The sequence below is a fragment of the Ursus arctos genome, unplaced genomic scaffold, assembly GCF_023065955.2.
Source record: "Ursus arctos isolate Adak ecotype North America unplaced genomic scaffold, UrsArc2.0 scaffold_8, whole genome shotgun sequence".
Lineage (NCBI taxonomy): Eukaryota > Metazoa > Chordata > Mammalia > Carnivora > Ursidae > Ursus > Ursus arctos.
In genome coordinates, this window is record NW_026623100.1 from 64,844,725 (window position 1) to 64,856,762 (window position 12,038).

General features: G+C 59.3%; 1 protein-coding gene across 1 annotated transcript; it reads right to left on the reverse strand.

Annotated features, from left to right (window-relative positions):
* Positions 1-281: 281 nt before the first annotated feature.
* Positions 282-8,048, reverse strand: EMILIN1 (elastin microfibril interfacer 1). The gene is made up of 8 exons (XM_026520565.4): positions 7,412-8,048; positions 6,362-6,487; positions 5,688-5,908; positions 2,656-4,590; positions 2,166-2,282; positions 1,725-1,742; positions 1,435-1,572; positions 282-1,042 (listed from the first exon to the last, which is right to left on the reverse strand). The coding sequence occupies exons 1-8, from the start codon at positions 7,579-7,581 to the stop codon at positions 705-707; spliced, it is 3,063 nt and encodes a 1,020-aa protein (XP_026376350.1). The 5' UTR covers positions 7,582-8,048; the 3' UTR covers positions 282-704.
* Positions 8,049-12,038: the final 3,990 nt, after the last annotated feature.

Consider the following 12,038-nt stretch of genomic DNA (forward strand, 5'->3'; position numbering starts at 1 on the left):
CGCGGAGCAGCGGGGCCGCTAGGTGAGCGGCGGCAGTCACGTGATGGGAGTCGGCTCCCAGGGCCCCCTGGCGGACGGCGGCGGAACGGGCATTCGGGCGAGGAGCGCGGGGCTGGGACCCTAAGCAGCCGGCGCCTCTCTCCGCAGGCAGTTGCACAGCAAGCGCGCGGAGAGCCACCGAGCAGCGAGGTCGGGGAGACCAGGATAGGGAACCCAGGGCTCCCCCCTCACCCCGTCCCTTGTACTTCTCTCTATCCTTGAACACATACTGGAGCAGACGGTTTTTGTTTTTGTTTTGTTTTTTTTTTTAGAAAAACCAAGTGTCTTTATTCCTGAATAGTTTAGTATGGCGGTGGGGGCCGGAGCCCTCGGGAGAGCCCTGCATCGGCCTAGAGACCAGCTGCAGGAGCAGCGAGGGTGCGAGGGTCGGCTCCTCCGCAGTCTGGGCCCTGCAGGGGACGGCGAGCAGGCCAAAAGTCTGGACGAGGAGACCCCAGAGTCCCCGACCCGGCGCGTTCAGACCATGGAGAGGAGAGAGTGCTCTGGGCGCCTGTGCCAAAGAGGGTACGGGTACGCCGGCTCGCCTAGGGCTGGAGTGCCAGGACCGAGCCCCGTCCCAGGCGGGGAGCTCGGGGAGGCTCGTCACCCCCGCTGGCTCTTTGGCCGGCGTAGACACTTCGGGCTGGTCGGGCCCAGCCTCCTGTCTACACCTGTTCTAGCTCCAGGTCCCCATAGAGCAGGGCTCCGCTGAAGATGGTGAGCGGCTCCTCCGAGTGCGCCAGCTGCCCCATGACCAGGTCGATGCAGACCGTGTCTCCAGCCTGCAGCGGCAGGATGAGGCTGAAGACGCCCAGGGCGCCAGGGCTGGGCTGGCTCTCGGCCACCGGCTTATTCTCCAGGCCCTCAGGCTCATAGCCGCCGGAGTCTATGCGGGCCACGCCCAGGTTGGAACGGGACAGCACGGCCTCCACTTTCTCATGCCGGTGCCCAGTCAGCACGGCGCTTAGCAAGTAGCGCCCGGCCAGCGGTGCTGTGAACACGCCTGGGGACAAGGATGGCAGTCAGGAGGGGAGACGGGTGGCAGGGGCCAGGGAGGTGTTGGGGAGCCCACCCAGAACTCCGGGACTAAGGAGAGACATGCTGGGTCTTGTCACGTGTCTTGCACTAGAATGTAAGTTGCACCAGGCCAGGGAATTTGGTGTTTTGTTCATTAGGCATCCCCAGGCCCCCAATAAAGGCCCCCAAACAGAAGCACTCCTTCCCCCCACCCTTAGCCCAAGCTGTGGTGAGAATGAATAAATGAAGGAAACAGTGGTCTCCCCAAACCAGAGCATGAAAATATTCCCCTCGCCCAAGGGGGCAAGAATGAGAACATACCGCTGCACAGCCTCCCCGGCCTGTCCCGTTGCCCAGCCAGTCTGCTTCCAGGCTTACCAGTCTCTGGATCATAGTAGCCGCCATCGTTGAGCAGGACTCTGTCGAAGGGCACTGTGCCCGGTTCCGACCGTGGCAAACTGAGGGCAGCTGAAAAGGCCACCCGGGGCACAGGGGCCGCTGGTGCCCCCTCCACTCCTGGGTAGGGGTAAGGTGGGGGTCAGAGTGGATGCTCAGTGCAGAGCTGCCAGGCCCCCTTCCCCTCCTGGATCTCTCCCTCCAGGGCTGCCTTGGGTCTCTAACCCCTAGTTCAGTTCCCCTCCCTCCAGCACCGAATGAGGGGAACTTACCCTGCTCTCCTTGGGGACCTGTGGGAAGAGGAGAGGGAGCAGTGAGAAGTGGGGCAGCTCTCACTAAGTCACTCAGCAAACATCTGCTGAGTCTCTTTTGCTGTGCTAGGTGTCCCACAGACTCCAAAGCGGGAATGGGGGTATCAAGAAAAGGAGGAATAGGGTCCATTCAGTTCAACTAGCCCCCAGCCTTTCACACCTCCCATAGCCCTGCGAGCTCAACCTTAGTGTTCAATACAGCACTAAGGCCACCATATCCAACTAGCCCATACAGTGACTGTCCTAGCTCCTAGTCACTGTCAGCCATGTAGGACCCCCCTCTCCCAACTCCTTGCCCCTTTCCTCCCTTCTCTGTCAAGTTCCAAAAGGAATGAATGCCAAGCCTAGGGTTGCTAGAGGTATGGGGAGCCCTGGCTGCCGTAGGGATCTCAGTCCACATACCTGGTGGCCCAATGGGCCCCCTTTGTCCATCCTTGCCTGGAAGTCCTGGAGGTCCGGCAGGGCCTGGTGGTCCCTGTATCCCAGGAGGCCCTGGGGGACCGGCCTCACCCGCGGGCCCTACAGTGACAAAATTAAGTTGAAGGAAAGCCATAAAAGGAGTTTCCAAAGGACAAGGCAGGTCATGGCTCCATGGGCAGGTTGGTGGGGCCCCTGGCTACCCATGCTGGATACTTGGCTGGCAGAGCAGCACTCCACCCCTACCCACCAGCCTGTCTGAGCTGCCAGGGGAGAGTGGGGAGCTGGGAGCTTGGATCATCTCTTGTGGACGAACCAACCCCTGGGACAGTGGTGGGTCTGTAATTCATGCTGGGCAGAGCAAGGAGAATGCATATAAGGTTAAGACTGGCTGTTGTGGAGGAAGGGAGGAGAAGGAAAGGACTTGAAGGGGGTCCCCCCACCTCCCACCGCATGCCTCCTTTTGCCCCCTCACCAGTGAGGTCCTTCAGACTGAGCTGGTGAAGCTGGTCCTCCAGTAGCAGCACAGAGCTGTTAAGGGCACCGAGCCGCCTGCCCAGGCCTGCCTGGCCCCCTAGCAGCTTCTCTAGCAAGGCTGCCTGTGTCTGGCTGGTGCTGTTGGTTTCCCGCAGTCCAGCCCAGAGCCCAGCCACGTGTCTGGAAAGGCCCTCTCGCAGGCCCTGCAGTCCCCCGGCCACTGTGTCCAACCGCTCACAGACTCCCTCAAGGCGGCCCAATCGCCCCTCTAGGCTGGGGCACTGGCCAGCCTGTGCCTGTCCCTCTTCCAGGCCTCGGAAGCGCTCCTCACTCTCCGTAGCATGCTCTGTGGCCTCCTGCTGCAGCCTGTTAATCTCCGAGATGATACGGTCCTTGGTGGCTCCTAGGTCAGCCAGATCAGCACCCTGGCCCTCCACAGTGGTCTGGAGCTCATGCAGTGAGTCGTTGAGAGAGCTGAAGGTGAGAATAACCTCAGAGAGCTCTCCTTGCAGGGCCTGGAGGGCTGAGCCTGAGCTCCCCCCAAACACACTGAAGCCATCCAGAGGCCCTCGGCTGGGTCCCCCGACACCTGGGCCAGCCCCAGGGCCCCGTGGGGGCAACAGGGGGCAGGAGCAGCGCTCCACACCATCCCGAAGGCGGCCCAGCTCCTCTTGGACACCACCACAGGCCCCGCAGCCCTCATCCCCACGGGCCTGCAGTAGTCCCTCCAGTTGGCCCAGTCGTGTGGCTGTGAGATTCAGCTGCAGTGCAAACTCAGTGATTGTCTCGTCCTGCACGTCCACGCGACCCTGGAGCTGGCCCACGACCCCTTGCAGTTCCTCCAGTGCAGCTCGCTGGGCCTCCCCAGCTGCGCCCACTTTGTGCAGGCCTGAGCCCATCAGACGCAGCTGCCCCTCGCTGTCTAGCACCCTGCGCTCCAAGGCACTGAGGATCTCGCTGACCTGGGAGTCCTGCTCCCCAGGGGCCCCAGAGCAGAGCTGCCCGCACGCTTGCACGGCTCCTGCCACCTGCTCTTCCAGCAGATCCAGCCGCCCGCCCAGCACCCCGCTCACGTTGGCCAACAGTCCCTCCAGCTTTTCGAATCGGCCCCGGGCAGCGGGCAGCCAGTGGCCCAGGCCCCCAGGACGCCCAGGCCAGCCCTCCTCCTGTTCCTCTGAGGGACCCAGAGTGGAGTTGAATTGGTCCTCCAGGCGAGAGAGGCGGGACGCCAAGCTGGTATAGCCCGGGGGGTGGCCCCCCTGCCCCGCTGCTCCTCCCAGCTCGGTGCCTCGCCGCCCACTCAGCACGGTCACCGAGCCAGCCACTACATCCAGCCTCCGCTCCAGCTCGGCCAGCCGCCGGCCCAGCTCGGGAGGGCAGCACTCCTGAAGGGGCCTGCGGCCCATGGCCGGCCCGGGGAGCTGCCGTTGCCGCTCCTCCACGGAGGCCAGTAGCTTCTCCAGGGCCCGCAGCCGCTCTCTGTCCTCCTGCTGCTGCCGGCGGAAGCCCTCGAGCCCCGCCAGGCACACGGAGCAGGAGTCCTGCAGCCGCCGCTCCAGTTCCCGCAGCAGCTCCTCGCTGTGGCCGGGAGGGGCCGGGGTGGGGTCCAGGGCCCGGCCACCGCCACCACCGCCGCCACCGCCCCCGGTGTGATGGTTGTTGAGGTGGCCCAGCTCCTGGTCATGGGTGGAGACACGGTTGTCCAGGAGCTGCAGCTGCTGCTGGATCTCACTGAGGGTTTCGTGCACGCCCGGCCGGGCCGCCGCGTCTGCTGGGGGCTGCCTCCCGTTGAAGGCCGTCTCCACAGCCCTCTGCACGTCTTCCGCCAGGCGCCCACTCAGCCCCTGCAGGACGCCTCGGAGGCCCTGCAGCTCCTTCGTCAGGCTCTGCACCTGCTCCTCCAGCTGCTGCACCTTCTCGGAGTCCCCAGGACCTGGCGGGGAGGGGAAGGCATCAGGCAGAGGGGCCGGACCTCCGAGCTCAGTGCCCACCTCCTAGGCCCTGCTCTCCCCAGCTCCAACAGGAGGTCCCCGCGGATGCGGCCACCCCTCAGCTGGGGAATTTGGGCAAGAAAACACGGAAGGAAACTCCATTTACTGAATGCTTCTAGGCCAACATCGTACCATGGCTTTTTCCCCCTCACAACGTACTCCACTGGGCGGATACGGCAGGTTTTCCCATTGTGCAGACCATGAGAAAGGGACCCAGAGGAGATGAAGGAACTGGGCCACGGATTACAAGTTTAATAAGTGGCAGAGCCAAGTTTCAAACCCAGCTCCTCCCTCTGACCACCAAGTCTACTGTCCAGAGCGTCTCTCAGAAATTGCTTCCTCCTCTGTGAAATGGGAATGCAGGGGGCACTGTGGACCCCACAACAGGGGCTATTCCTGAGCAACAACTCTCCGTAACACCACAGGGATAGACAAGGCTCCACGGGAAGCCTGCGGGGGCTCTAGCTGGAAGGTGGGACAGTCAGCCAGAAGTTCCTGTTTCCATCATTACAGCATGACTATCTCCCTGGCAGGCAAACAGCACATCCGCAGTGCCCAGCGCGCGCACACGCGGCAAGGCAACGGGGACGGCTGCATTCTGGGGCCTGCCATCACCAGAGGCCCCCGAGGGGCCTGGGACCTGTAGTCAGTGCGGTGCATTCTAGGACTTGTAGTCTGAACTGTCTATCCCCTTGGTGACCAAGCTTCTGGAAGGAATGCCCCCGTCCTCCCGCAGCGGTTCCCAACTAGGAAGTATCTCGGCCACACGTGGGCGTGCGTGAGCGCATCCTCTTTCTCTGCCTTCTTTTTCTCTTGCTCTCATTCTCAGTTTCTATCTGACTCACACACACACACACACACACACACACACACACACACACACAGTGCACGCGCAGGCAGAGACTCTCAGGGATCTCTCTTACTTCCTCTGTCCCCTTCTTCTGACTTGGCGCGTGGAGCTTTTCCTTCGGCAGCCTGGCCCCACGTTTTCCGGCCAGCACCGGCTCCCACTTCTCTCCCCAGTGCCTCCCATACTCACCTTCCCCACCTAGTCCACTCAGGTGGCTTCCCGCACTGGAGCCAGAGAGGTTGGGGCGCGCGGGCCGGGGCCGGGGGCGTGGTGTGGTGGGTGCAGGACCCAGCGCTGGGGCGGGACCCTCAGCACAGTCATCACCTCCATACCCCTGACAGCACCTCCACTCCATATCCGTCACGGTCTTGTAGGCCACTCGGTAGCGAGGGCGGAGGAAGCTGCGGTACCTGGGAGAGGCAGAGGGAGGCCTCTTTACTCCTCCCTGTACTGTCAGTGACCCTGGGCCCTGTCCTCAGAGATGGGCAGCTGCTGGGGGTGGACGAGGCCTGTTCCTCAGGCTGAGTCCCCCTTACTGTCCAGCATGTGGCTGAGCTCAGTTGACAGCTGTCAGCTTGCTGGCCGAGGGCCAAATCCCTGTTCTTCCTCCCCGTCCTATGCTGGAGCCTCGAACTCCTCATCTTGGGCGACTCAGCGCAGAGAAGGCATGTGGGGGCTGGTGGGGTGGCCCAGGTAACTTTGCCTCCAGTATCCACCCCAAACTGTCGCCTCGGGGGCTTCTGACTGAAGCCCCTGGTCCTGCCCCTGGCTGCCTGCTTTGTACAAATTCCCTGAGTTGGCTGCCCTCCTTCTGCCCGAGCCCAGCCCCCACCAAGTACCCAACCCCCAGCACGGGAGCTCACATGATGCTGCGGGGACACTGAGGCTGGCCCCAGCCACAGGGCTGGTAGTCAGGCTTGACGAAGGTCTCCACTCCATCCTCAAGGACGCAGCTCACTGTCCGGGTCACCACGTAGGCACACCAGTTCCTGCAGGTACAACCCCACCTGGGCCCAAGGGCCAGAGACACAAGCCCCAGAGGAGGACCCAGGGGCTACCAGAGAGGCTGAGGGAGGGTCCAAAGATAAAGGGCCCCTGGGGACCAGTGGGAGCCAGGGCTTTGGCAGGGGCAGCTGCCCCCACGCTTTCCTGAGCAGTAGGAGTTGGTAAAGACTTTTCAAGACAGTGAGAGAAGGAACAGAATGGAAAACCATAACTACGAGAAGTTGATCCTCATTGCTGGGGGGTCCTGGGGAGCCTCTGAATTCACACATTCATTCATGTCCCTTTCTGTGTCAATCCCCAGCTTGGCGTGGCCTGTCTGAGCCAGCTGGCTGGGTCCCTCTGGTGATCCCCTGGATGCTGGCTTCCACCCACCCCTCAGGGGAGAGGACAGGGCAGGCAGGGGTCCAGCTCAGGGTTAAGTAGAGAATAAGCCATTGATGAGCCCTGCCCCCATTGGGGCTTGCGTTCTACACTCTTGGCCCCATTCAGGCTGGCCTTTGATCTGTGTCCGGCTGGAGAGCCCAAAGAAACAGAGCAGGAGCCGTGTCAGAAGGAATCACAGATTACTGGATGGGCCCGTGAAGCCCGAGGAAGGGATAAAGGTCTGCCGGAGGATACCAGGCTGGTGTGCAGCTGGCAGCTTGCAGGAAGGCCTGGCCCAGGCCCCTCGTGGTTGTTTCCCTGGGCTCCTAACTACAGGTCCCCCTGAGGTTAGAGGGGGACCTGTCTATTTAGGGGGCCCTAGAAATGCTCCGCAGGAAGGTGGGCTTGTGTGGAGCCACCTGATGACTGGGCTTCCTCTCCCCCTCCTCCCCGCATTAGGGCACACGGCCCTGGGGAGGGTAGCCAAGGCGGGGGCCAGGATACCCACCTTCTGACCCACCCTGGGCTGGGACCCAGACTCTTACCTGTGGCGGCTGGCAGGACGGGGGGCGCTCTGGGCCTGGGGTTCCCCAGGGCTGAGGGCTCCACCGCCCCCCGTGTAGAGGCTATAACCGCGAGGAGGGTAGCTAGCTGCCCCCACGGCTGTGGTCAGCAGGCAGCAGAAGCAGCAGCTCCAGAGGGTGCTGGGAGCCATGGTGGGGTGCTCCGCGGGGGCCCTCAGAGGCACATCCCGGCCTGGCCGCTGGCGCCTCTGTCTGGAGCAGGGGATGCCGCTGCTCCAAGGGACAGCGCTGGCCGGGTCCTGTGCCCAGCTTCCTGCGGCAGCCCCCAGCCACACGCCTCCTTCTTGGCCGCCTGGCCTGACCCCTCTCCCCCTCCTCTTTCCTCCTCAGGCTCCTGTCCGTCCCTCCCTCGGTTCCTTCCGCTCTCCTATTCTCCACTGCTGAGGGGAGTTTGTTCTCTGTGCCCCCCTGGCCTCCTGTGCCTGGTCCCTGCCCCTCTCAGATGCTGTTTCCTGGGCCTCCACCCCCTTGCCCCAGCTGGCCCTCCTCTGGTCTCCCTATCTGTTTTCCCCAGTGACCGGATCCTGGAGGTGACAGGGCTTTGCCCCTGTGGCTGTTGAGAGGCGCAAGAGTGGCTGTGGGGCGGGCCCTGGCCTCCCGCCTCCCTCTCTTGCACACTCCCTTCCCCCCTGTCTGGCTGGCGGTCCAGCCTCCCCCTTCCTCCCCCCACCTCTCCAACCATCGCGCGCCACATCTGCTTCTTGTTAACTCCGGGAAAGAGAGGAAAAAAAAAGGAAAAACAGAGAAATGTGGAGTTGCCGCCAGGCTTGGGGCCAGCCTCTCAGACGGGCCACATGGAGTGGAGCCGGGGCCAGGGCTGGGGAGGAGGCCCAGGGCTGGTCGCTTAGACAGGGAACGGGAGCTGGAGCCACAGCTCCCCTGGGGCTAGGGCAAGCCTCCCCTGAGAGAGAAGACCCGAGAGGGGAGCCAGGAGGGAAGAGGAGGGGGGAGGAGTGTAAAAGGACATCACTCACCTTCTAGTCCAGCTGCCTCCTTTTACAGATGTGAACAATGAGGCCCAGAACAGCTAAGTATCCTGTCCGGGCAGGCCAAGCGCAGGGCTCCGATTAGAATCTACATACCTAGGTCAGTGACTTGGGACAAAGCAGGAGGAGAGGAGAGAGGGCTACTGGGCCAGGGACAAGGAGGAAAAGGACTCCACTGAGGCAGGCAGGAAATTCTGAGAAGCCAGAAGAGGAAGAAAGGAATTTGGAAGTGAGGGCACGCAGCCTTCCATCAGGCATGGAGAGGACATGGGCAAGAGAGGAGGACTCATTCTCAAAAAACCACATGAATATGGATCTCAGGCTTGTCTCGGTGAAGGTCAGGCCAGAAGTGGGGGAAGGGAAGGAGCGAGGCAGACCAGGTGGTATCTGTATCTATGGAGCCCAAAGGAAGTCCTTCCCCAGCCCGGAGGCAAGCCTCAGAGGCTCTGTGGCGGGCAAGGAACTCAGTCACACTCAACCACCAGCCTGACCTGAAAGCTCCTCTTGAGAGGAGTCCGAATCTGTCAGCTGGCCCCCATTCACCATCTGGCCTCAGCACGGTGCTCGGGCCCAGGTGTCCCTGTGTGGAGGGGTGCTTGCTTGCAAGAGCGAAGCAGAAGTACCAGACAGAAGGGAGGTGAGCGTGCTGCGTGGAGGTGCCCGGGGAGCAAAGGCCTGTGTAACACTCTGGAACGAGCACCTGGGACCGCTGGGGAATGGGCCACAGGCACCAAAACAACCAACACAAAGCAGGACAGACAGTGTGCCAAGGGGGCCAGACAAATGGATGATGTGTTCTGGGTAAGGGGAGGGGAAAGACAGCTGGATGCTCGGGGGAGTCAGACGAGAGCTGTTGGAAGAGAGAGAGAGGCTGAACAGTGTTGGGGAAAAAAGTGAAGCACAGAGATGGGGGGAGGGGAGAGACTGCAGGCTGGGGAAGGAGGCCTGCCTCAGTTTCCTCATTTCTCAACATGGGAATCGTAACAGCACCCTCCTTCCTAGGTTTGTGAGGATTAAGTTAATACACATAAAGCATTTAGAATCATGCCTGGCACGTGGTACATGTTTAGTAAGAGCTCTTATCTGTGTCAGGAAAAAGTGGGAACAGAAAGTCAGAGAAGTCGATTGTGGAAAAATTGGGGAAGACCTAGATGACTGGTTAAGAGCTTGGATTACAAGTTTTTGAGTAGGAGCTTGATAGGCCTTCAGAAAGAAGACGTGGTGGGCAAGAGCCATGGGCAGGGTTTTAGGCACAAGGACGTTGGTTCCAGCTCCTCCTTTAAGTAATGTGACCACTGCGAACCAATGCCATGACTCCGCTAGAGGTCTGTTGGCTACTGTCTGAGGCGCCTTCGAAATTCTACACTGCAAAGTGATGCATCCCGGAAAGAGAAGGCTGTGGTTGCTCGGGGAATGCCCGGGTAATGAGGGGCCAGAGGAAGGGAGACATCACAGAAGATTCTGGGGTTTGAGCCAGGATGGGGAAGTCAAGATGACGAATGGCTTTCAAAGAAGGATGACCTTAGTCTGGACATACTGAGTTTACGATGAGAATAACATAGCTGGATGGCAATAAGTGTCCAGGAGATGGTCAGAGATGTGGGTCTTGTTTCTGGGAACCATTTGCAGGGCAATAGTCGGAAGCCATGAGAAAGGATGCCACCAACTCTTCAATGTGACTCTGTGTGATCTGCCTCTGAGGTCCTATGGCCCAGTGTGTGATCTTGGTGGCTGGGAGAAATGTTGGCAAAAAGAAAGGATGGTGAAAGTGAATGCTCGAATCCACAGAAATGGAAATGTGTGGCTGCCCCTTAGGAGTGTGGGGACTGGTGCAAAGAGAGACTTGAAGGAAACAGTCCCAGGAGATCCTGATTGGAGAGCTGCTGTCGGTGGAAGGTTGCAGCGTTGTCCCTCGTCTCTGCATCAGGTCTAGGCCCTGGCCCTGGCCCTGGCCGGAGGCCACCGCACTTCAGGTTGCCCAGGCTGCTGCTGTGAGTTTTTTCTCAGATCTTGCCCCCGCCCCCCACGCCGTCTCTCCCTTCAGGGGGCCTCTGACAACCTGAAAAGTCATCCCAGCCATCTTGTCACTGCCCGGCTGTCACTCATTCCTTAAAGTTTAAATGGGTGCCTCGCTTAAGTTTAAAAATCTGTTGTATTTTAAGTGTGTCAAGCCAAAAATGTTGGCTTTGAAATCGCATTGCAGTAGGTTGCATTTCATTCAGTCCTGTAATTAGGAGCCAAGACCTAGGGGCTGACATGAATGTTTGTGATACCTCAAATAAATCAGTGGCTCTGGGTTCCCTGGGGAGGCCTGAGGTGTTGGGCAAGCAGGCCGCAATGGAGACGGAGTTTAGAGAAAATGCACTGGTGGTGGCGGTGGTATTAGCAAGTAGCCACAGATTTCCAAAGCAATTGGCAAGAGAACTCCTGAGATCAAAAATGGCTAAGTCCTTGGAGGCACTAGGACAAGATCCATTCTATAACCTTTCCAAGATAGGAGATTTTCAAGGGTCTAGTGCCAATGGGAAATCTTGGCTATATGGGGCAACTAACACGTTCAGTCAACCATCAGTGGTTAAGCAACGAGCTCAGGTGCGGAGGCTGGGATAGCTGGGGGTGCCTGCGGTAAGGAGCATTTCATGTCCAATGCCCTTGTCAGAGGACTGAATATTGGGAAGAAGAAATGGAGAATAATAGGAAACGGGCCTTGGTTTATGCAAACGTAGATGGGAATTCAAGCTTGTGGGGACTCTAGACCAAAGTCCACTCCTGATCAAATGCATATTTTCCTTTTCCTTCCAATCCTTTCTGCAGGTACCATACTTTAAGAGCCAACCTCTCTGGACTCGGGGCCCAGGCCCCTTTCCTGGGTCTTGTTGCTTTTTCACTCCGCAGACTAATCCTAAACTCATGTCTTTTCCTTGAAAATGTCACACTAATTGCAGAGATTAAGTTCCACATATGCCCCTCCCCCAGATTCTCACCCTCCTCCAATTCCCCCAAGGGTGAGGCTTTGCCTGTCTCGCTTCCCACATGTTTTTCCACCCAAGCTTTTTTCAAGCTTTGTTAGTTCTTAGCTGAGTCTAGTTTAGTCCTGGGGACCATTTTTAATTTCAGTTCCTCCAGGCAGTAGGCCAAATGACCTATTCAAGGCTGATTAAGAGTCGCTGACCTAGGCACAGCATGTTCTGGGAGGTGAAGGATATTTCTGGATGGTTCTAAAACAAATCCTTTTCCTCTTGTCCCTGACCGTAGGATAACCCATCGAGTCCATGGTTGGACATAGAGCGTGGAATAGAGGAAAGCGGATCAGGTGACGGTTTCAAATCATTTGTAGAATCCTGGTCAAATCAACTACCTTCTGGGCCTCAGTTTCCTTCTTTGTAAAATGATCTTGAAGGCCCCCTTCAGCTCTGAAAGTCTATGGTCAATTGTTTCAGGACAGCCTTGGAAATCTGAAGCACTTCCAAGGCCTTCCCTCCTGTCATTTGCAGTCTAGAAAGTCGGCTTTCCAGGGTCTAGGTCTGTCTTAACAGTAGATCTAAGCGTCTGGTTGGACTTGGATCTGCTTCAAATTTCCAGGAGCCACAAAGCATAATGTG

What these genes read in the sequence shown, in the direction of transcription:
- EMILIN1 (XM_026520565.4), bottom strand. Translation starts at nt 7,581, where the DNA reads ATGGCTCCCAGCACCCTCTGGAGCTGCTGCTTCTGCTGCCTGCTGACC. An exon ending in CGTCCTGCCAGCCGCCACAG is followed by an intron (nt 6,488 to 7,411) that starts GTAAGAGTCTGG and finishes TTGTACCTGCAG; the next exon opens with GAACTGGTGTGCCTACGTGG. An exon ending in CAGTGTCCCCGCAGCATCAT is followed by an intron (nt 5,909 to 6,361) that starts GTGAGCTCCCGT and finishes TGCCTCTCCCAG; the next exon opens with GTACCGCAGCTTCCTCCGCC.